This window comes from Sebastes umbrosus, chromosome 8 (assembly GCF_015220745.1).
Source record: "Sebastes umbrosus isolate fSebUmb1 chromosome 8, fSebUmb1.pri, whole genome shotgun sequence".
In the NCBI taxonomy this organism is placed as follows: Eukaryota; Metazoa; Chordata; class Actinopteri; order Perciformes; family Sebastidae; genus Sebastes; species Sebastes umbrosus.
Window position 1 is genome coordinate 27,270,188 of NC_051276.1, and position 24,482 is coordinate 27,294,669.

The following is a 24,482-nucleotide window of genomic DNA, read 5'->3' on the forward strand; positions in this document are numbered from 1 at the left end:
TTACTAATTAAAATATTTCACAAATGTAATTAACCTGTCTGCCACTCTCCTCAAGCTTCTAACAGCAATTTCATACTGCGAAGAAGACAAAGACATGAGTTGGCTGCAACCGTTAGTGATGCGGCCTTTAGTAAGAAAACATATGCTTCATTAAAATCTGACAATATGGCATCCAAGAAAGTCATCTCACACCTTTTTTTTTGTCTCACGGAAGAGTGAAACATTTTAATTTACAGCATTCTGACTTAGATGAACTCAACCACACTGTCATGTTTTTGTTAACTTGATTCAGAATCAGCGGTGATCACGGAGTTTGTTGCAGATGTTTGTTTCAAAATCTGACAGCTTAAAGTACAAACGCTGCTTTGTGTCGATGATATAGAAGATTCTTTATCATATTTTGGCGAGCGTTATTGTTTAGCTTGTGGCTTTGTCTTTTAGCCTCATCTTTGTTGGTGCTGTCAGTAGATGTGTGTATGTGTGTGTGTGTGTGTGTGTGTGTGTGTGGTCGGAGCCAGTCTCCAGATCCTCATTACTACTCACCACCTTCTTGCCAGTGGACCGGGGGCAGCCAGGCATCCTCCCAGCTCGTGGCTGGGCTTTCAACACAAGCTGGCATCTCCACTGGCAAACTATCCGTCCGCTGCAGTGGATCTAGACACAGAGCACAAGTGCTGTCAGAAAACCTGTCATCCTCACATTGCCTCAAGTTCAGAGGGCTGGTTGTTTGATGTACTGTACGTATGTAGATTGGGTTTATAGATAGAAAAATGTAGGATGGATAGAAGTATTGTCACAGATCAGGATCAAGATATCAGGATCATTTACTCGGTAAAACCCCCAACAGGTTGCTTCCTGGGTAAAAAACAAATAAAAATCTGTCTCTAAACAAGCCCCAGCAGCACAGCTTGAAATTTAATTCATCAAACTCATGTGGAGTGCTACACAAACAGCAGCGGCAGCAGCAAGTTATTGCTGAAGTTACAGCAGAGTTTTAGGTGAACAATGCAATAGCGGCATATCTGCTTCAGTGCTCTGGCCTATTGCTGTATGAATAAATGAATGAACATGCAGGATGGGTTTCACTCAGCAATGTTATCGAGATACTTAGCAAAACCTCTTTTTTGATAATGAAATTTGATTATTTTTTTCACATTAATTACAACATTATTTTGTTGCTGGCCTGAGCTTGATAAAATAGTAAACAGATGAACATTACTGTAAGTAACTCAGTAAAATAAACAAAGTAAATAAATAAACTAAAATGAAAAAAAACAAATACCAAATGAAATAAAAAAATAATTACGCACATGCAAATCATTCCTAAAGTGAATTGCAGAAGGGCCTCTAGAGCTTTCCACTCCATTGTGCTACTTCCTCTTTGAATTAAGTCTTCTTAGATCATTGAGTAATTGATTTATCAGTGGCTGCTGGGCATTTATGAAGCTGCTCTCATTTCCTTTTATTTTGGCACCCCATGGGAAGTACTCTGAAGAATTCTTTTTACCATTGTATTACCAATGGGTTATTTTTCTTGGATCCAATTAAATAGTGTGCATTTTCTTGCTTGGAAAAAGAATGATGAAGAGTCGAACACTCCTCTTTTTTGACTGTTGCAGGACGATGCCCGACACAAAGGAGTTTATTTCACAACAATGACCCGCTAACTGTACATTATCCCGCTTGTTACACAACTACTTACTTAAGAAATCAATAATTTGACACAAAAATGGTCCCCCAGAGTTCAACATCAGAACTGCACCCATAGCAACGGTCTGTTATACATAGCAACGGACTGCTGTAAAGAAATAACAGACGGTAGAACGCTGCGATTGACCAATCAAAATCGAGTATTCAACAAAGCTGTGTAATAACTAGTGAGAGCATTTAATGTGAGGATGGGGAACCAACCATGATGCTATCAGGTTAATATATTGGTTAGGTAACTATAAGGCATAAACACTTGCCTACCCAATAAGACCCACGATCCAGGATGCAGCCCTCTCCTACTTATTATAGCACCTTAAACACATGGATGGTGCTGTTTCGGGATGTTAAAGTTCCAGGATTTGCTTTCAGAACAGCCATCTCAGTGGGTGACACTCGAGTGTCGACTTTCTCTATTTACCCAACTTGCCTTTTGTTTAATTAGTTTGGGCAACAGCCAACAGCTTCTAACCACAAGCCACTAATGAACCAAGCGGCACAAAAAAACAACAACTTTATGATTAGTTTTGTAGTTGTTTGTTCCTTTCCCACTAGCTTCTTGTTTGTCCGGGGAGAAATCAAATACAGATGTACACAGACTTTCTCTACATCTGTGGAAACACACAAAACAATGTTGTGTCCTTCAAAACAAGTTAGAGACTCTGCTCTGCCCGTTGGGACGACTTGGAAATGCACTCCGTTATCATGCATCTGGTCCAATGTGCTAATCTCTGTTTGTCCACATGGCGTCTGAACCAAACGTAGCTCTGAATCCATATTTGTTTCAGATGTGGGTGTTTGTGTAAGACAGGGATGGGGGGATCGTGGGCGAAGGAGAGCCAGCGGTCTGCGGATTTCATTCAAACCTTTCACCTCAGCTGGTGATTTCACTTTTCTCCGTCTGCTCGATGGAGCATTAGTGAAATCAGCTGGTTGTGAGTCTTTCATTTGGAGTGAAAACCTCCAGACAGTTGGTACTCCATGGCACGTGGTTTTCCATTCCTGGTGTATGATATTCCTCTTAAGATTAATTCAAAACCAAATTCTGCTCATTGGCCAAATGTGTTTCCACAATACAGGCAACGGCAACATAAAAGGTTTTCTCAAAAGAGCAGCAATAATTGCCAATTTTTTTTAAAAGCAACGAGAGTAATTACATTAACGTCCCAGTACAAGCCACCATTAGAGTTTCCTTTGTCTGCAAGCCTCGCTGGAGCTCCAGCAAGTGCATTAACCTAACAACTCCTCTGTAGTCATGCTCATGATTACTCTTCCTCAAAGCATACTGCTGCAGTCTCTAAACAGCCCCCTTTATAATCACAAAGCGGCTCCTTCACCTCCCTCTGCGACATTTCTTCATTTTTTGTGGGCGAGGCGGGCAGATATTTAATAAAAGATATCTTCCCGAAACTGTAATGATTCACTGAGAACAGCCGGCTGAACCTGTTTTCTGCGCCCTCCTCCCTATTTCTCAGCTCGCTCCCCCCCTCCTCTCTTCCGCTGTCCAAATCCTATCAAGCTGTCATTTCAAAGTCCGGTGTGATTTGGGCTTTGCCCCGGGGTGGTGCACAATTAAAGCTCTGCTTGGCCCAAATAAGGGACACACAAAAACTGCTGGCATCTCCTCAAGGCTTACATCATGCCTCTCTGTTTTTTGTTTTTTTTACCTTCCGTCAAACTTCTTTATCTTTGTTGCTGTCTCTCTCTCTCTTTCTGTCTACCTTCTGGCTCTCTCTCTCTCTTTCTCTTCCTCCCTCCTCGCTTTAATTTCTTAATCGTTTTAATTATTCAAAGAGAATTTTTGCCTGGCGGTTATCCTGTTTGTTCTGTCTCATTTGGATGAGAAAACACCAGCCGCTAATTGACCAATTAGGCCGGCTCCAGATGACATCATTGTAGTTTGTTAGGAAGAAAGTTTGTTGCAGCCATTGAGCCAGAGGCAATGGTGCGCATCTCTGTCTGTAACTGAAGTATGCCAATAGGTTGATTTATTTTTATTTTTTTTCCCCCCAGATTTAACACTTAAGTGCTGCTTTGCTTTTAATTAACTGGCAAAGCATCACTTCAGTTAGCTGTGCTCGTATTTTGTACCATATATGGTAAATCAATTGTGTAGTGTATAGAGAATTAGCAGGAAGTGAAAGGAAACAGAGTCAAAGTTCACTAACACTAGATCAGACTTTGTCTAACTGTACATCTGTTAGATTATTTATCTGTTTTATCATAGGTTATTTTCTTCTTTATCACTGCTGTGGTTTGATGTATCTTTGGACTTTGGTTGTAGCAAATGTACGTAGAAAATCAATAATGCTTGCAAGAAAAATGCCACATTGGGCTAGTAAATTTAGCGACTCATTTGTAAAAACGAATTAAAGAATTGACTTTGGGCAAGTAGATTTCTGACTCACTTGAGTTTATCGTTATCGTGGTGCACTATTTTATGTGTTTGGGTCCTTACAGGTGATTTCCATGACACCTTAAAAAGCTTAGAGTCAACTGTCTAAACTCATACTCAGTATGTCATACTTGACTACATACATTTGGTGGTTACGCATTTGGAGGTTGACTGAATTTATAATTTAAAATGATTGACATTTATGTATTTGCATTCTTGCCTTTCAGATCCACGTCTACAGCCTAGAGACGGGCAAACCTGTGGCTTGTGTCGGCGACTCGTTGGGAGATTTCACTTGCATCAACCTGAGAGACAGCCCTCCTCACCTGCTGGTCTGCGGAAACAAAGACAGGAGGTAGGACGCTGAGACAAAAACATACACTTTCACACAAATTAGAGAATACACAGGCCACTGCGATTTATTCAAACATCACAAATGGCTGAAACTGAGCCAAGAACTGAAGCTGAAAGGAGTGTCCGTTAAATAGTTTCCCCACAGTGACACCTGATGAGGGAGGCTACAGTGCTTGCAGAGGAGAACAGGTGTTGAGAAAGTGAGTGAGAAGACAAGGCTCTATTCAATTTGCGCATTATTCACAATTCTCAGTCTCTCTGTTGCATTGAAAAGCAAAGACAGGAGCATTAACATACGTAGATGTGAGGCGTTTTGTTCTTCTATTTTGAACAGAGATGTCTGTTTCCTTTATTACCTGGGATACGATACAAGTTTTGATCCCACCCAGCGACAACACACACATCCATGCGTGCACACACACTTGCCACATTGCTAACCTGGCTCTCCAGATGAGGAAAGACACATAAAAGAGCCATTCTCATCTATTCTGCACTTGTTAGCGGGTGCTGCGGTGCATGAGCTGGCAGGGAAAGAGAAATCCCTGGCGCGTCTTCGTCCAAAGCTGCCCCTGCTGTTTCTATTCAGCACCAAATCCATCTGGCTGTTAAGTAGTTGGCTTAAAGCGAAAGACAGACCACATCGTATTGTTTAGGTTCTGTTTTTTCTTACTAGTTATGACTCCTAGCAAAAGAAAAATGCTCCGTTAAAGATGTTTTGTGTAGTGCCAAAACGAAATGTTTTGGTTGAATTGAAATGGAGCATTGTTAGAGTCTTTATCCAATTCCTTTCTGCTTTACTCTTGGTCTTTGCTTTCTGATAGATGTGTAGTTTTGTTCAGAGAGATTCACACACACCAGCTTGGCTCTTCCCACTTTGGCCCCGGCCGATGCAGCGCACAGTCGAAGACAAATGGGGGAGACAGTCGGCGATCTTGGCCCTCTGACAGCGTGGCTTAAGGCCAAAGCCTAATGCATCCCTTCCTTTTGTCCAAATGAGTTTTGTCCCTCTGTTTTTTTGTGAGATCCAGGGAGCAAATGAGGGGTCTTGATAAGGGCTGTTTGGAAGAAGGCCACATCTGTGCAAACGGGGAAGATGTGGGCTAAGAGCAAAATTGGATCCAGAAAGAGAGGGGGAAGAAATAGTGAGTGTCGTACCTGTGGCTATTGGTCACCGGTACTTAGCAGGACTGCGCTTCTTGAGTCCAGCCTCGAGACCACTTGACGTCTAGGATTTGATTCCACTTTTTCCTGCCAATTTAAAAACTTTAAATGTCTTCAAACTTTTTTAAGTTCACACTAGTAACATGGCTGTAGGGATGGCAATGCTGATCTGTTGGTCAGGGTCCACCCCTACAGACTTTCGTGGTCCTCAGAGGGTGAGTCCTACTGACCACTGACATTTTACTTATTCAGTGAAAAAAGGCAACATCTACTAAATGGTTTGGCAATACATTTTGTACAAACGTTCACGTTTTCCAGACGAAGAATCCTAATGACTTTGGTGATCCTCAGAGTTTTCCTCTAGCGACACCACGAAGCTCACATTTGTGATTTTGAGTAAAATATCTCCACAACAATACGATGGATAATTTTACCAATACTTTGGTTTATGACCACATACATGAAAAGATAAGAGGGCTGGGCAGGGCTGCCCCCCTTTTAGTCAATTAGTCGACTAATCAGTCGTTTTGGTCTTAGTCGACTAAGATTTCTTTAGTCGATTAGTCGTTTTTTTATGCTTTTTTCATGCTGAATAACGTATTTCCTTGACACTTATGAGCACATCTCTGGTAAACACAAGATTTAAAGTGGTGCTTTTGTGTGATTCTTTGTGGAGAAACTCCGTTTTACAGATCGGTCGATTAAATCTACTAATCGATTAGTCGATAAAATCATATGAGTGTTCGTCGACTAAGAATATTTTTGGTCGAGGACAGCCCTAGACATTCACCCATCAGCCTCAGCGTTTCTTTGTGATAATAAGCAAATGTTAGCATGTTAACACGCTAAACTAAAGGGGTGAACACGATGAACTGTATACCTGCTAAACATCAACATGTTAACATTGTCATGTCAGCATGTTTTCATGCCAATGTTAGCCTTTAGCTCAAAGTACCACTGTGTCTAAGGACATACTAACAAGTCACCAGCTTGGCTGTAGACTCTAGTGTTGTATGTTATATGTAATGCTCTTCAAACTTCTATTTAACAATATATTTGATGCTAAAGGTTACTAAAGAGTACACAGTCGTGTGCATCAACCTTAGTCGGCCCTTGACAAACTCTTGGAGAACAAATTGAGAAAAACTAAATTAACCTTTTTTGAACCTTGTGATGTACACCTTTTTTCACCTGATGTTGAATTTGGTTAATTCTGGCCTCATTCTTGACAGGATGTTGTCCTGATCTTGGAATAGAGAAAGATACAGGTGATATTAACCCACTGGCTGTAACTGCAAAGGCTGCAAAGCAGAACACCTGTAACAAAGTTTGGCAATAAACTGGTTGTGCAATGCAACAGCCAAAATGTGTTAGAACCTTGAAGGTATCCATTCGTACGGAGTACCAAACAAGACCACTTGGGATCACCAAATCACAGGTTTGCGTCAAACGTAACCCTCAGTGTCTGATGATTAATGTCTCGTCCAGCTGTAGGACTAACTGGAGTTATCCGAGCCTTCCCAACACTGAGCTCCTCCTGATTAATGAAGAGGAGTCTGGCCACTGACAGCTCACTGAAGACAGAGCCGCCTCCAACACTAGATTTATGGTTCCCTGCGGTCTGCCAGTAATGCTCAGCCCTCATTGTTTAAACGTGTGCTTCCATCACGTAATGCCACTAAACGGGCAAAACTAACTGCAGACAACAAGACCGCGGTGCCCATTTAGCCATTTAACTGTGATTCTTGAAAACATTTGTGGGAGCGGAAATGAAATCTGTTTGAGTCCCCAAAGTGAATTTGATTATGGTAATGAAGTCTTGGAAGAAGGTTGAGTCTGGATGGAGTCATGTTCTGGATGCTTTCAGCTGCAATAAAGCCACAATGACAACAGATGGAGCTGCAGGTCCCCTGGGCTGGTTGTGCTCATGAAACACAGCAAGCAAAAAAACCCTGCTGTTATTATCCCTTTTTAGATAATAAATAATAATACTTACTTTATAAATAATTATACATATTTAATAATAATAATAATAATAATAATAATTTATAAATACTTACCTTTAATAATAATAATAATAATCATAGTAATCATAATATAAAAGAAAAATATAACACTTATCCTAAAGAATAATTTATTAATTACTTTTTAGAAAGAATTAGAAAACAATTATCCAAATCAGAATATTTGTCAAAAATAAATACATGGGTAAAATAATTAAATAAATAAATAATTAAATAAATAAATATTAATAAAGCACATTATATACAAAAGAAATAAAAAATAAAGACAAACTTATAATTATAATACTATTTCATTATTTAATCAAATAAATAAGACAAATCTAAGAGTAGGATGAAGTCAAAAACATACAAAGACAATGGTTTTAAAGAGGAAACTCAATATGAAAGGTTGTCTTCTTGTGGTCACAACCACCAGAACAAACCATGTGATCAGCAAAATCCTCAAATCAGTTCTTTATTTCTCTTTACTCTGTGGAGAAATGTAAGACTTATGCAATATTTAAAAGTAGCTTTCAAAATAGAACGGATGAATAGATTACATTATGCCCTTTAGTGATGTGCGTGACTATTTCAGCCTCCTTTCAGCTGCGTCCCCGACTCTGGCGTTGTGAAACAGACTTGGGAGCAAATAAAAAAAATAAATATAAAAACGTAATTCAAAGCTGTAAGCTTCCTCCACTTGGCAGTTTAAACTTCTTGGTATATGTGTAATGTTATAATAGGATAAGTGCACCGAGCTTTGATTGGTCAGTAGGCGGTGCTTTTATACAAGTTGACCTCTTATCTGAAACATGATCTGCTCCGGAGCAGGTTAGGTGTTCAGCATCAGTTACCATGGCGATCTACCCCGGTAAGAAGTGAACCACCGTCATAAAACTGAAAACCCAGGGTTAACCTTGAAATTACCTCGCTAACCCCAAATCCTGCTTCATAGTACAGGCCTCTGTATTTGTACTTGCTGTTATTTTGCCATCTACTTGATCTGCAGTTGCACTACTCCATTTGTATCGTAATGGATTTTTCAAGCCTCATCTAATGTAACACTTTCATGTATAGTTGGTTTCTGTCCACACTTACTTTATATCTTCTCTATATTGTTATAAGTTTGTTGTTTTTACCAGCCCCATATCCAGTGAAAGTGGTAAATATATCCCGGTGACGGATAGCAGGAGATGATATGATGTGATATTTGGGTTAAGCTCAGGGTAAATAAGGCTGGAACTAAAGCTTGCATTGGCACATCTGCTTCAGTTTGTATTTGTCTTTGGTCTCTTGGCTGGATGTTGAAAAGTTCCTTCAGAAGTGAGAATAGTGTCCTTTTGTCTGTAAATGAATGCACTCTTTGACAAACTGTTCTCTCTTTCTCGTGCACTCTTGGATTTCTCCGCCTCTGCAAGCAGGAAGTGAAATCCAAAATTACCATGCTTCACTGGAAGTGACTGATACTATTGTACTCAACTCATTTCGTATTCTTTTATTGGACTCATTTTAAATCACTGTGTTAGAGAAATTCATACAAAGCAAATGTGCAATTCGAAAACTTACGTTGTGTTACATTATTATTGTGTTGCCCCATAAACAAATAATGTTTGTTATTTGACCTACCTAATTGCAATGACATGGAAAAAATGAGCAACATATTTCTCAATAAATGAATAATCATTTGTTCATCTCTGCTGTGTTTCAGGGTGAGGGTGTTTGACCTACGAGCCGGCTCCTCCGTGGCGTCCCTGTACGCCCACCACCTGGGCGTCACCTCGGTGCAGGCGGACGAGTGGAAGATCGTGAGCGGCGGAGGCGAAGGATTGGTGTGCGTGTGGGAGATGAGGATGGGGGCCAAGCTGTGGGAGATGCACAACAGGTGGGATTGTGTTTCCTCTGAGCCACTGAGAGGAGATACAGACTCTCTGCTACGCTGATGAAATACACATGTGCAGTTAAACCGTCTTCAAAGACGTCACATCTGTTTTTGTAACTTAGCGTCTCTGTTTGTTTGTAACGCATCGCAGTTGTGGTGTGTGCCTTTGAGATTGTAGTTAATGAAGGGATCCACAAAACCCATTAACCCAGTTATTTTACATATATTGTTTTCTTCTCATTGATGCCTTATTGTTCTCCAAATTATTGCAAGTGCCACAAATAAGATAATAGTCTCAGCTGAGTGATGCAGAAATAAAAAAAAAAATGCATTAATAAATACATTCATTTAAAAATAAATATAAAATAAATGCCAAATAAATAAATGCATAAATAAATGCAAAAATAATTAAATAAATTTAAAAATAAATAAAAATAAATAAATAAATAGAAGGGAAAATTAGAGAAACTAAATAAGGGAATTAATATAAAAATATATAAATAAATAAAGCAATTTAAAACAGAAATATAAATTGATGTAACATTTATGGCTTCATTTATTTTTTCATATTTTTAAGACATTTAAACACAATGACATTTATTTATTTATCGAGTTATTTATTTTATTGAATGTGTGCAGCTTTTTGTTGTTCACTGATTAGAAAACATTAGTTTTGTGACACATGTGATGCATAAAATCTGAATTTGGACATTTTCTTAGATATAGTATAGTTCCAGACATTTTGAAAAGATCCATTTGTACAAAAAGACTACCATGAACAAGTAAAGAAAAACAAACATTTATATATTTCACACTGAAGGTGTTGTTTTCTGTCTCGGCTGCAGGCATCCTGTAAGGCATGTACGCTTCAACACCAGCACCCTGGTGACAGCCAACATCCCCGATGACAAGTTGCCAAGAGGGGCCTGCATCACAGACGATGACCTCACAGCTCACCGCAGGTCACTGATCTTCCTCCCACACTCTTCTTCTTCTTCTTCTTTTAACCTGCATCTTTTCTTAACATCCACTTCTCATTCCCCACAAGCTTACAGAATCAGAAATACTGCTTCTCTCTACCTGTTTTACTGGAGCAAATTCAACCTTGTATCATTCTTAAAAGGAAAAGTTAGATTTTTTGGGAAATGTGCTTATTTGCATTTTTGCAGAGAGAAGATTGACACCACTCTCTAATACGAGAGTTATATGGATCTTCTCACCTAACTCTTAGCAAGATAACAAATAAGTGTAATTCCCAAAATGGTGAACTATTCCTTTTAATGGCAATATATAATTGCTATTGTCAAAATAATTACAGTAGATTATTATTACAAATGGGATGGTGGTTTAGATGGCTGGAAGCCTGTCTCATGCTAGTTGTGTCATTAATTTTTACGCTTTCTCAAAATTAAATTGGGACCCCATCTCCCAGACAACCTGCTGCTCCTCTCAGTTGGAGTTTTTATTTATGCCTACAAAGCAGCATGGAACCATAAAAAGGAGCACATGCAACAAACTGAATTCAATCAGGTTTTTAAATAATAATAATCCCACCTCTAATGATAAAGCTGCGTTTTGCTCTTCAGCAGATATGTCAGTGGTTTAAACTTCAGAATGATCAATCTCTGCTTAAATGTGTAACATGTAGGGGGATCTATTGGCAGAAATGTAATATACTATTAATAAGTATGTTTTCTTCAGTGTATAATCACCTGAAAATACGAATTGTTGTTTTTTTTTTAGCTTAAAATGAGCCGTTTATATCTACATATTAGGGGTGTAAGAAAATATCGAATATCGGGATATGTTTTGTGATACTGTATTGATTCTCAAATCACTATCAATTTTCAATTAATAGTTTACATGCAAAGATTAACTCAGTCAATACTTTATTTAATTTGCAATGATATGCTCCCTCAAAATAGTGCTATGATGTTGGATGTTACAGGGACTGTGATAAATGCATGTGCAGATCCCACTGTTCTGATAAAACAAGTAAACATTTTTACTCAGATTTTATGCATATGGTGTTGTGAATATGTTCTTTATACTATGACAGTTTTCCTAAAATTAGATTTAAAAAAAAAAAAAATGCAATATATTGCCTTGCTTACAGTATCGCAGTATATTGAATCGTAACCCCTGTATCATGATGCGTATCGTATCGCCATATTCTTGCTAATACACAGCCCTACTACATATGGAGCGGGTCCTCTTCATGGACCCGGCCGCCATGTTTCTACAGTAGCCCAGAATTGACAAATTAAACACCGGCTCTAAAGAGGGCCACTAACGTTTTCACATTTTCGCGTCGGCCACCGTAGTTCTGCACCTTCAAGCATCCAAATTTGAACAATTTTCCAAAAAAGTGAAATAAGTAGTATCTCTGTTGTTATTGTTACTCATATAAATGTTTTTTATCCCTCAGACACAGGGGAGTCATCTGCCATTACGACTTCTCTGAGGACGCGTTGTCACAGGATCACATCCTGCCCATCTGCAGGTCCGACTACATCGAGTCATCCGGCTACAACTACAACATCGGCCTGGCGATGCCTTACGACAGGCTTTCTGGCTCCCATCCATCCCACTGACAAGCGGTTTTCCAAACTGCAACTTGTCTCAGTGAGTGACTGAACAGACTAATTAAATGAGTTTCTTTTTATTATCTAAATCAAATCAAGCTTCTTGTAATAAGAAGATAACATAGTATAGAAATATTCTATAAGAAGAAGAAATGTAATATTTTAAAGTGTATTATCTATAACTGTTGGTATTTGTAATTTATAATGTGGAAGCTGCCCAGATGTTGCTCAGGATCGGTCTTTTAAACAACTACTGTATAATTAATTTATTTTTAATTGATAGCTTTCTGGTTTTGATTCAGTGCTGCTGTGCAACATTACAGCAATAAAAGTTATATTTCTAACTCATTTACTAAATAAGATTCTTCTTACTACATTTATTAGTTTCTCAAAAATAAATAATTGTGCACATATTTGTTTTATCATCAAAATTTATTTTGTTCATTAATACAATTCAGTACAAAGTCTGGATTTTCAAGGCAGAATAGCAGTGGTTAGTCACACAGCGTCTCAGAGGAATAGATAAATTAAACCTGTAACTATTCTGGAGCTGCAGAGGAATGGTATGTGCCTGCAGTGTCACTCTTTGGATGTTAGCCTTAACCGATGACCCATGAATGCCAGTGCAGCCACTGAGCATCGACATCATCTAACACGTGAACCTTTTGACTAAAGTACAAAGAATCCTTCACATTACAAGCTGGTTACATAAAGGTTTGTAGAATAGCAGAAGAATGCAGAGAGGTAGTGTGTTAGATGGCAACCTGATAGAATTAATAGGCAAAAGATGGGAAACAAAACTCTTTGAAATATGTGACACTTGTAGGATCACAATGATTTAAAAGTGAATTCTTTAGGCTTAAAAGTGAATTATAAAAGTAAAAGTCCTTTGACTCTAAATACTTCTACCATCTTGTCAGTCTTTAAATTTGTATAAAAATGTACTTGCAGTATGGTATCAGGTCTATAATTTCCCTCCATCCGAAAATATATTAGTGCACATTAAGTGTTTCAGTCCATTTAAGGACTAGAGAGGCTCTGCTAAAAACAGCAGCAACATAAACATTTCTTTACAAAAACAACAACTTCAAGAGGTTGATTTCCCACAACGCATTGTTGTGGTGCCTACATCCAAAAAGCGAACGTGCATCCTGGTCTCCATTTCAAGCCCTTTTAAAATCTGTGGGCAGATAACAAAATGCTGTCATAAGTAAGGGACAAAAAGGAAACATTTTTTCAATCATAAAATTGAAAAAAAAGTACAAACCTGTTCAAAATGCTCAAACGTAATTCCTTCATAGAAATCCTCTGGGGCCTTAAATGATGAAGAGAAAAATGAATGTGTTACTTTGCTGCAGATATGCGATGGTGAGACTTTATCGTTAACAGTTTAGTTCTGGTGAGTTCCATTACCATGTGAGGCACATTTGTGCTCGCCACTTCCAACATGGCAGCATCTGCTATCGCCTTGGCAGCTTCTTGCCCAATGGCTCCGCTTTTTGACAGAAGCTCCTCTACTACCTAGGATGAGAACAACGTTGTTAGTCTTTAAACCCTCATGAGGCGACGTTTTATGACGTTCTATACTATGACACTTTTAGGACTTGTTTTATTACATACTATACTATGACTTTTTTTTCAACATGCTATACTATGACTTTTGTTCGACTGATTATGCTATGACTTTTTTTGACATGCTATAGTGTGATTTTTTTATGACTTTTTTTCGACATGCTATACTCTGACTTTTTTTACCCTTTTTTCGACGTACTTTACTGTGCCTTTTTTTCGATAAACTATACTATGATTTTTTTCGACATTCTGTACTATGAATTTTAAACTTTGACTTTTTATGAATTTTTTCTACATGCTATACTATGACTTTTTTTCGATATATACTATGACTTTTTTCGACATACTTTACTATGACTTTTTTTTTTGACAAACTATACTGACTTTTTTTGACTTACTATGATTTTTTCTTCGACATACTAAGCTTTATTTTTCTTCGACACACTATACTATGACTTTTTTCAACATACTATACGTTTTTTTTCGACATGCCATACAATTTTTTTTGACATTCTATACTATGACTTAATTACTTTTTTTGACATGCCATACTATGACTTTAAAAAAAAAAAAAAACGACATAATTGATTTTTTTTCGACATGCTATTAACTATGCCATTTTTTCCACATGCCTTTTTTGGTAAACTATACTATGACTTTTTAATGACTTTTTAGTATAATATGACTTTATTTCGACATACTATGACTTTTAGTATAATTACTTTTTTCGTCATGCTATACTATGCCTTTTTTAGACATGCCTTTTTTTCGGTAAACTATACCATGACTTTTTTGACATGCTATACTATGACTTTTTATGATTTTTTTTCTTCATACTTCATGACTTTTTTTTCGACATATCAAAATATGACTTTTTTACACTTTTCGACATACTTTACTATTACTTTTCATCACGCTATACTAATACTTTTTTCGACATGCCATATGACTTTTTTCGACATGCCACACAGAATTTTTTTTTCTACATACTATAATATGACTTTACGACTTTTTTCATAAACTTTTTTGACATATTAGTATGACTTTTACATGACATTTTTCGACATACTTTATGACTTTTTTTTCACAAAATCTTTCGACATACTTTATTATGACTTTTTTTCACAAAATCTTTTGACATACTATACTATGACTTTTTTAAAAACTTTTTTTGACATGCCACACTATGACTTTTTTTTCGACAAACTTATCTGTGACTTTTTTTCGACATACCACACTGACTTTTTTTTTTTACACGTTTTTCGTCATACTATACAATTACTTTTTTAACATACTATACTATGACTTTTTTTTTCGACATACTATAATATGACTTTTTTCAAGATAAACATCATAAAACTGTTATAGTATAGTATGTATGACATTCACTGTCCTTTGTCTTGCAGGACCTGGGTCGTCAGCTTCAAGAGCCACACCTGGGCCCTGTGTGTTTCCGGATATAAACGCTCACTACCTTCCCATGGAGTCCCTCTCTCTTCCCTTACTGGCATGGCTGCGGCTTTTTTTGCTGCAGACATTCTCTCACATATTCATGCTTACATGACTGATCACTGAGTGTCACATTGGTTGGTCTTTTATTGTTATTGTTGAAAATAAATATGCTTATTTATTACTTTTATACTTGACTGGTCTCACATTTCTGCTACAGCCTAATAGGCGGGCTGTGGCGTATAACATAAAAATGTCAAAAAGAAATTTCATGAAAAAAAGGTCGAAAAAAGTCATGGTATAGTCTGTCCAAAAAAGTCATGAAAAAGTCATAATATAGCATGTCTTAAAAAAGTCATAGTATAGCATGTCCAAAAATGTCATGAAAAAAAGTCAGTCTGGCATGTTAAAAAAAAGGTCATTGTATAGTATGTCGAAAAAAGTAATACAATATAGCATGTCTAAAAAGTCATGGTATAATATATAGAAAACAATTCATAGAATAGCATGTCGTAAAAAGTCATAGTATAGTTTTACGACATACTATGACTTTTTTTTCATGAAATATTTCAACATACTATACTATGACTTTTTTGACATACTATACTATGACTTTTTCTCATGAAATTTTTCGAAACACTATATGACTTTTTTTCATGAAATATTTCGACATACAATACTAGGACTTTTTTTACATGAAATTTTCCGGCATAGTATTCCATGACATTTTTTTCATGAAATTTTTCCACATACTATATGACTTTTTTTCATAAAATTTTATGGACATACAATACTATGACGTTTCCTTAAAAGAATTTTTCGACATACTATACATGACGTTTTTTTCATGAAATTTTCGACATACTACATGACTTATTTTTCATAAAATTTTTCAACATACTATACTATGACGTTTTTTAATGAAATATTTCGACATACTAAACTATGACGTTTTTTATCATGACATTTTTTGACATACTATGACTTTTTTTACTATTATGATTTTTATATAGTATAGTATAGCAAAAAAATTCATAGAACAGCATGTCGAAAAAAATCCTAGTATAGTATGTCGAAAAAAGTCCTAAAAAAAGTCATAGTATAGTAAGTCAAATAGTCATAGTATACTATAGTATGTCAAAAAGTCATAGAATGTCATAGCATGGCTAAAAAAGTCATGCTATAGTATATCGAAAAAAAGTCATATTATAGTATGCCGTTAAAAGTCATAGTATAGCATGACAAAGAAAGTCATAGTATAGCATTTTGAAAAAAGTCAAAGTATGTCGAAAAAAGTAATTGTATAATATGTCGAAAAAAAGTCGTAGTATAGTATGTCGAAAAAACTCACTGTATAATATTTTGATAAAAGTCATAAAAACATCATAGTATAGCATGTTGAAAAAAGTCATAGTATAGCATGTCGAAAAAAAGTCATAGTATGTGGAAAAAAGGTCATAGTATTGTATGTTCAGAGACAACATTATGTCAAAGTGTAAAAAAGCACATAACCATGCCAGCCCTTGTCTGAAATATACATGATTAAGATATCTTACCTTCCTGTACTCCACCAGAGTGATGGTGCCATCATTGTCTGTGTCATGCATGTTGAACAAGACTGGGAAGACAGAACGGAAGAATTTAGAGGTTACTCTGATTTCTAAGGAACTTTCCATCATCGAATCAAAGAAGACAGGATCTTACTAATAGACCTAATAGAGGAAGTTGTGATTAGAGGAATGTTGAAGATGCAGAGATAAGAGAGTTAGAATAACAAAGCAGATCGCCTTCAGGCCACATCAGAAGCACCACTGCTGAATGTAAAGAATCACACTGAGGCAACAATACCCCTTTAAAATACCACTACTTTCATGAACAGTGAAATTTACATGATTCAGTCACATGACAATACTTCATGTTTAACAGTCCTGTGGAACTAACAAGGAAAAACACCAATTTACTTCCTTCAGCAATGTCCAACGACATTTCGACTGTGCTGCCGATGTTATTTCTGAACAGTCGATAGATTTCAAATTGGCTCATCTCATAAAGTTCCTGAGGCAGACATGTATTATTTTGACAGCAGGGAGAGCTCTGTTGATTTATGGTCTCCCCCCAAAAAAAGAAAAAAAAGAAATCAATAAATGGTTTATGTGAAGCCATGCAGCACTGGCCATGATCAGTTTTCAGATACTGTAGGAGACAGACACGGTTTGTAGTGTCGTCTGGTAATTATCTCCTTTATCAAAACCTTTGTGCTTCGGGGTTTGTGCAACAATGTTGTAAATGGTGTCTCTGTACTGGCAACGAGACCACCTTGCTGCATACCATGGGAAATCATTTAAACTTTTTATGCAATGTTTTTTAAATATTCACATAATTACAAAAAAAATGAAAGTAACCCAACTCATCTTCTCATACCCTGGAGAGCACACTGCTTTTGTGTTCTTATTATCTTAAATCACAAGGAAGTTGTAAGAGTACAGCCCAAATTAATCTACTTTCTTTTTTTTCCCCCCTTGACGCTAATTTTCTTGAGCATTGCAAAACAACACAGACTGAGTAGAAAACAAGGAAATACCAGAGTAAAAAACATTTTTGGTAGTGGAAGAAGTATCCAGATCCTTTATTCAATTAAATCAATACAACAATGTAAACGTCATCCATTGCCATGTCAAAGCCACTAGTTTAATCTTTAACAATGCATTTGAAATTAAATTCAATGAAATGGAAATACCCAAGTAAATGCTTTTTATACACTTCAAATGTCTGCACAGCAAATAGCCCTTCATTCAAATGGTAACAGAATTCAAAAAGCATGAATTCGCAATAGCTGTAACCTCATATCCACCATGAAATGCATGTATTCACACACACAACCTCACAAACCCTTGACCTCCATGGCAAAATGCACAAGATAAGATAAGATAAGATATTTCTTTATTACTCCCACAGTGGGGGAATTTTGAAATATGAACTCTCTGTTGAGATCAATGATGCCTCCCACAAGAGTCTACGAGAAACAACTCATGAGTTTGGCCTTGGTACGTGAATTTGTTTAGAAGTTATGCGCCTTTCTGTTATAGGCCACTCTCAATGCCACACCCCCTTTTTGCCAATCGGCACGTACACAAACACACACTTTTACACTCACACACCTGACCCCCATGCCAAATTTCAACCTCCTAGGGTGAAAATTGTGGCCGCCAAAGGGTGGGGAAATGTTTGTGTGGACCCACCGACTGACAGAGTGAGCTACAGAGCTGCTGGTTGCAGCTAAATATACTGTATGCCCAAGAGGATTGAATTTCTTGATACATTTCTTCTATATTTCTTGGTCTCATGCATTACTGGCCAAAAGTACCACAAACAGTGATCTAAAACATTGACAGTAAATAGCATATATTGGTGGCAGTCCATTAGAACCAGATAGTAAAGAATTCTTATTAGTTCAAAATTGCATGATGTTATTTTCAGTTGTAGTATTTCTAACCAACAAACGAAAAGAGAAATCGAGCAAGAGAGAAATCCTCCCTCAGAAGACTTCAATCCAATGCCACAACAGATATTTTGCACTTCGAGAAAGGGCCGTGGCTACAATTAGAGACACACCCCAGGTTTCACAAATTAGTCGTCTAAGTATAGCTATTATGCATAGCCAGATTTACCTGCTTGGACGACCAAGGGCAAAATTTGGCACTAATGCCCCTAATCATCCCCCTCCTGACACCTGCACTTAGCACTGTCCACTCTGCACATTATTTATGCATCATGTGTCTTTCACGTACCCCACAAAGTGCAGCACAGCACTCTATCATACGGGTTAGGAGAAATAGTCCCAGCTGCACGAATGAGGAAAAACTTGGAACAAAGTGATTCTAATTTGTTTGAATAGTATCTAAAGTGTTTTATAGGGCAGGAGTCAGCTGAGGACATAACCAAATTATATGTTACTTAGAACACCAGAGACAATGGCCTCATTCTGTGTCAGTACATTTGCTTTAAATTTGAGTAAACAAATGTGTTTAGGAATGTGTAACATCAGTTCAGTATACTGAAATGAGCCTAAAGGGGGCCCTTAGGTTGGATTCCTACACAGAGCCTTCTACACAACAAAGCCTCCTGGCAAGAAAATAATCTATTCATCTGTCAATCGCTCATCAATCATCAGAAATGTATAAAGAACGTGCAAAAGACAAATGCACATATAAAGAGAAGCTGACAGGCAAAGGGTGATATATTACAAAATTGAAGTTAGTTTATGATATTGATCCTTACGAATTAGAAGGACCTTGACAGCTTGCCACCCATTACGGTCACTGATGTGTTTTGGCGTGAGTGAACACCTGTCAGCAGATCAAAATATGTAAATCTTTGGCGGCCGATGTCCAATTTACTGAATGTCCTGTGGGTACAGGACATTCAGATCTACAAGCCAAATGCAAACAACACAATCATCCGGAAAAAGAGTAGCTAACTAATGTTAACTGAATACTAAGAAAACGTCGGCTAATACTGACTTATTAATCTACCGGTATCTTGCAAAATGAAACTCCTAACGTTAGCTTACCTTTGTGTCTAACTGTATGCTATACATACTACAATTCAGCTTTTGAATCTTGCTCACTGTGCAGTGTTTTGACACCCCATTTAACAGCCGGCGGATGGCACTCTATCCTCCGAAAATGGCCAATTTGATGTCAGTGACGTCACATTCCCATTCCCTATTATTGATCAATATATGATGGTATTGTTATTATATGGCGTATATTCACAATTGCAATTTGTTTAGGTGCTACAAACCAAATGGCCACAAATATACCTTGTGCCTTCGAAGGGTACCAGGCCTTGGGACAGTTGCTAATTTGCCCAGTTGTTAGTCCAGCCTTACTAACAGACTAACAAATCTAACAAGGTAGGTCGAGGGGAAGAAGATTCACCAAAAACGTAAATTACTTCATCCCGAACCCCCCCTGGAATAGATCAACATAACAAACTGATTATAATCTAACGGTATAATGACCTCTGAGGCTGAATTTGGGTCCCGACTCGGCGGCTACAAATGATCCCATTCTACTTGTGACAGTTGGGTTTGTGAAGCTGCTGTTCTGGCCCTGCTACCAGCCAAGCCGTGAATACCTGCAAGCCTCTCCAATGCATCACCACACTCGTAGTGGCATGTCGGTGGTGATTGAAATAAGATACTCGTATCACAGATTTGTTATCTACTCTGGATGGTATGTTTTTTTTCCTGGTATTTTGTAATTGAGGCACAGGCAAAAGGGAAACACGGGAGAGTAAAGCTTTAGTCCTAGACTAACAGCTGAGATTCCTAACCAACAAGTTTATCTGGTTGTATATAATACTGTTATTTAAATTAAGTGCAGTGACTTACAGCGAAGCTTCTCTTTTCTCATAGCTTCCTTCTCCTCCACCGTCATCTTCAAGGTTGGAGGGCGGAAGTGGGACATGACCATGAGGAACTGCTCAAAGCCAATCTCCTCACAGGGGCCCACCTCATCCTGATGCTGGTTCCTGGGTCACAGACAGAAGAAATCAAAGTTTAGGCTTTTTCAAGTTCTACACCAACACCAGTATTCTCATGTTGCCAGTTTGTAAATAGACCAATTCTATGCAGATTACAAGTATTCTGTTTTTGCAGGTTTCTTTTGTCTTGACATTTGCCCTAAAAATGTGAAATTTTTTTTCAATGGGTGCAATGGCGCCCATAAAATCCAATTTTCTAAAGTTCAAACCAAAAGAAAGTTTTTTCTGATGCATTTTTGCATTTGGTCCCTGTAGGTTTCCATTTTGCACATGACTTGAGTGCTTCTGAACAATAGTCACATGGACTCACAGATTGCTTGTTTATCGGACGGCCCATGTTGTGGTTTGCTCTGTTAAGCTAGGCTTTCCAAAGCATGAGGAAGTTCTGGTTTTAAAATGTCAACAACTGTCTCTTTACAGCCATAAAACCCCCGATTAGATGTTGTATCCTTGTAGTTAATGGAAGGGTTACATATTTTGTTTTCACAAAATGAAGGAAGATTGAAACCAAAATGATCAGTCATCTCAATGCAAGAGGTATTTTCTACTGCTCATGTTTGAATGACATTGTTTTCATTTGACTCAACAAACAGATGTAAAAGCACTAAACACTCAAGAGTTTGATTAACCCAGGCTAAACATTGCTGGAGTTAAAACTAAGTGTGGTATCAATCTTCTCATCTAACTCTTGACAAGAAAGGTAATGAGCACATTTTACAAAATATCAAATTATTCCCTTAAATTGGGATATAATTTAAAGCATGGAAATCATAATTCATCACATAAAAAGCATAAAGAGAAAACTTTGTTTTTATGCAGCTGTGGACAGGAAGTAACCTCCATCATATCTACATCAGATAAAAGGCTGATATCTTATCTTTACCATACAAGTGCGTTGAGAAATGTCAGTGCTTAGACTGACCTTAAACTGACCTTTGATAATTATGAATGTTAGAGGATGTTTACCTTCCACAGATCATATAAGAGTGGTTTGGTTTTGAAAGTGCTTTGAATATATTCAAAATAATACCAGTTGAAATGGCCATCAGCCAGACTAGACTATGGTGTAATTTGACTGCACTCACCTTTTATCGAAGAATGCTTCAACAATTTGATTTCTGATTGGATTGTTGGCGAGAGCAGGTATGCTGTCCAAGTTTTCTCTACTGCAGTGCGACAAGAGAAAGTCCAATATCATAAAACAGATACTACAGTACCAGCATGCTGTAATAACACTGAATGTTATTTATGGGAAGTAACGTAAACAGTAACTCAATCTGAAGGCAAACTGTAAATAAATACCTGCTATGTAAAACATTTGCTCCCCGATTCTTTTTAAAGGGAAGGAACTTGTGATCCATCACTACCAGCATGCCACTTTGGCAGTTTTTTGTGTGTGTTTATACATGACTGAGTGTGTGTGTACAGCGTGTCAGCTCTGTGGGCCTGATGCATTGACATAATGTATTTGCGTAATGTGTCTACGTTTGCATTAGTTCAGCCTGCGTGTGTCACCATATGCTTGTTTGTGTATGTGCCAGACGCCAGAAATTCCCAGAATTCATAATAGCCACCATGCAGATAGTATTTCATCTTTAGTGGCGACTGCAAAGGCTGAATGGTTTCTATTAAAACCACATGCAGCTTAACAGCAGAGCTTTACCATATGTACAGGGATTTTTTTTCTTTTTTTTAATATATATATATATTTACCTTATGGTCTCTTCATTTCCACTCAGCTGCAGGAATCTTTTGTGAAGGTTTTTAATCTGCTCCAGTGAAACTGAAAAGAAGCAAACACCAACAACATGAACGTATGCCAATGATGCACCCATAATTACTCCACACCCATCAGAAGGCCTCATGCACTCCTTCAATTGTTTTTCAATGACGTCCAATATGATAACAAAACAGAAGATTATTCTTATTGAAAGGGAACAATCACTCCTTTTCTTGATTTTCTTTTAATTGTGATTGAATGGATTATGATTAAACAATGAGACCTGTTTCAGGTGCAGCACTACTATTAGTTTAATGGCAGAGCAAACACCTGTACTACTGGGATTGTCTTTTTATGCCATTCCTTGAATCATTAACTCACTGTGTGGACTAGTGACCACACACTGAAAGGTTTACACATCATAATCTGGCTCCGCCTGGTCCCGTATCAAGATGAATTTGGCATTTCCAATTGTTTCAATAAACCCTAGTGTTTATTTTGACCTTTTTTTCCCCTTTCCCAGACGCTGCTAAGTGGATGTTGGCAGTAGCAACTGTAGCTGCTGAGTGTGGGGTGAAGAACATGCAGAGACGGACTCATGCAGAAACAAGTTTGTTGGTCAGAGTGGGCGGCGTGTCTATTACATTATGCAGGATCAACAGATGTAACACACAACTACCTACAACAACATGGACCAGTTAGCCAAATATAAAAGAAAACAACATAATCTATGGTCTACCAACAACAAGTATAGGCCTGTTAGTGCAATGAAACAATTCATCAGAGTGTCAAGAACATACAAATCCATAAAACTCCCCCACTGAGCCCTGACAGAAATGAAGACAAAGCCTCACCTTGAGGAAATGAAAGCAATAAAATAGTCCAAAGTCTCACCCACACAGTATCAATAAAGTTGGGCTCAGTCTAAGATGCAATCTCTACTACACAAACTCTGCATGCCACTGCATGCAAAGTTTTCGGATCAGGATCCTTCCCTCTCTAAAAATAGTTCTACACACTTCTGCATTTTTTTGTTTCGTTTTTTTTTTGTTGAACATTTCTAACCACACATGGGAGGAAGAAAGATGTTTTTTTTTTGTAACAACAAATAAGGATAGTAGCACCTATGAATTCTGCTAATTTTACTGCATGCAAAGTAAATAAGTATCAACACAAATGAATGCAGATACAAAAATAGTAAAACCCTAAATAGTTAACTCATAGCTGGATTGTTTGTGTAGTTTATTTAAAATTTAGTAGATAGATATAGTAACTTTATTGATCCCGAGGGAAATTCAAGTTTCCAGCATCACAGTTCCATAGTGCAAAACATGTTTGTAAAAAAGTTAGTAGTGCAAAGTACAAAAGCATATACCAGATATAAAAATACAATAAGATGAAGAAAACTGAATATAGTGCAGGGTAACAGCTGTGATACACGACTATTAAAAAAAGTGAATATAGTGCAGAAGAGACTGTTAAAAATGAGTATAGTGCAGGGTAACTCCAGTAGCTTAGTCTATTAAAGTGCACTGTGTGTAGTGCAATAGGATTAGTAAAAACTACAGAGGGGTGAAGCTAAATCACTGCATTTATTTTGCATATGTTTGTTCAACAGGTTTGATTTCACCTTCACTGATCTCAGCAGCATTTAACTTTCTAAATATCAATCAATACTCGTAAAACACGTTGGGTCACACGCTGGTACAATGATCAGGTTTCTATTTGTCCTGTCATCTCAATCATGTTTCCTTGACGATCCTATACTTTGTCGGACTTTTGCACCTTTAAACTGAACGATTTAACACCAACAGCGCCACACACTGAATCAGCAGTTTCTAGCATAAAAGTTCCTAATGGATTTTCTCCTACTTACATCCAGTTTTATCCACCAGGTCCTGGTCCTTGTGCCTGTGCTCGGAGCGCGTCTGCGAAGCTCCCATCGCTGCTGCTGCTGCTGCTGCTGCTGCTGTTCCAGCGGTGCGTCAGGGCGCACAATCTGGTTGGACTGGATCAACTTTGCTGCCTTATCGCGCTGCTATCGGCAGGTCGATGCAACTGTAGGTTGCTGCTGCAACATCTGGCATCCTCCAGGTCCTAAATCCATGCA

The 24,482-nt window shown here is 37.6% G+C and overlaps 2 protein-coding genes across 4 annotated transcripts in view; one reads left to right on the forward strand and one right to left on the reverse strand.

The window, feature by feature from the left end:
- The window catches only part of fbxw8 (F-box and WD repeat domain containing 8), a 28,250-nt gene extending 12,895 nt beyond the window's left edge, over window positions 1-15,355 (forward strand). The window contains exons 8-12 of one of the 3 annotated variants that reach the window (XM_037778091.1): window positions 4,330-4,457; window positions 9,329-9,502; window positions 10,345-10,461; window positions 11,928-12,124; window positions 15,063-15,355. In XM_037778091.1, coding sequence (XP_037634019.1) covers window positions 4,330-4,457; window positions 9,329-9,502; window positions 10,345-10,461; window positions 11,928-12,093 — 585 coding nt within the window. In that variant the 3' untranslated portion in view covers window positions 12,094-12,124; window positions 15,063-15,355. Of the gene's footprint in view, window positions 1-4,329; window positions 4,458-9,328; window positions 9,503-10,344; window positions 10,462-11,927; window positions 12,498-15,062 lie in introns of those variants that run through there. The other 2 variants (XM_037778092.1, XM_037778089.1) reach the window with 2 other exon arrangements.
- On the reverse strand, window positions 12,498-24,469 carry tesca (tescalcin a). Its single transcript, XM_037778101.1, has 8 exons — window positions 24,249-24,469; window positions 22,366-22,435; window positions 21,738-21,818; window positions 20,501-20,640; window positions 16,662-16,723; window positions 13,498-13,605; window positions 13,352-13,399; window positions 12,498-13,264 (listed from the first exon to the last, which is right to left on the reverse strand). Exons 1-8 carry the CDS (start codon window positions 24,313-24,315, stop codon window positions 13,172-13,174), a joined length of 669 nt encoding a protein of 222 aa, XP_037634029.1. The 5' UTR covers window positions 24,316-24,469; the 3' UTR covers window positions 12,498-13,171.
- Between the last annotated feature and the right edge of the window lie 13 nt (window positions 24,470-24,482).

What these genes read in the sequence shown, in the direction of transcription:
- tesca (XM_037778101.1), bottom strand. Translation starts at nt 24,315, where the DNA reads ATGGGAGCTTCGCAGACGCGCTCCGAGCACAGGCACAAGGACCAGGAC. An exon ending in GGAAATGAAGAGACCATAAG is followed by an intron (nt 21,819 to 22,365) that starts GTAAATATATAT and finishes GTCGCACTGCAG; the next exon opens with TAGAGAAAACTTGGACAGCA. An exon ending in GAGAAAAGAGAAGCTTCGCT is followed by an intron (nt 16,724 to 20,500) that starts GTAAGTCACTGC and finishes CTGTCTTCCCAG; the next exon opens with TCTTGTTCAACATGCATGAC.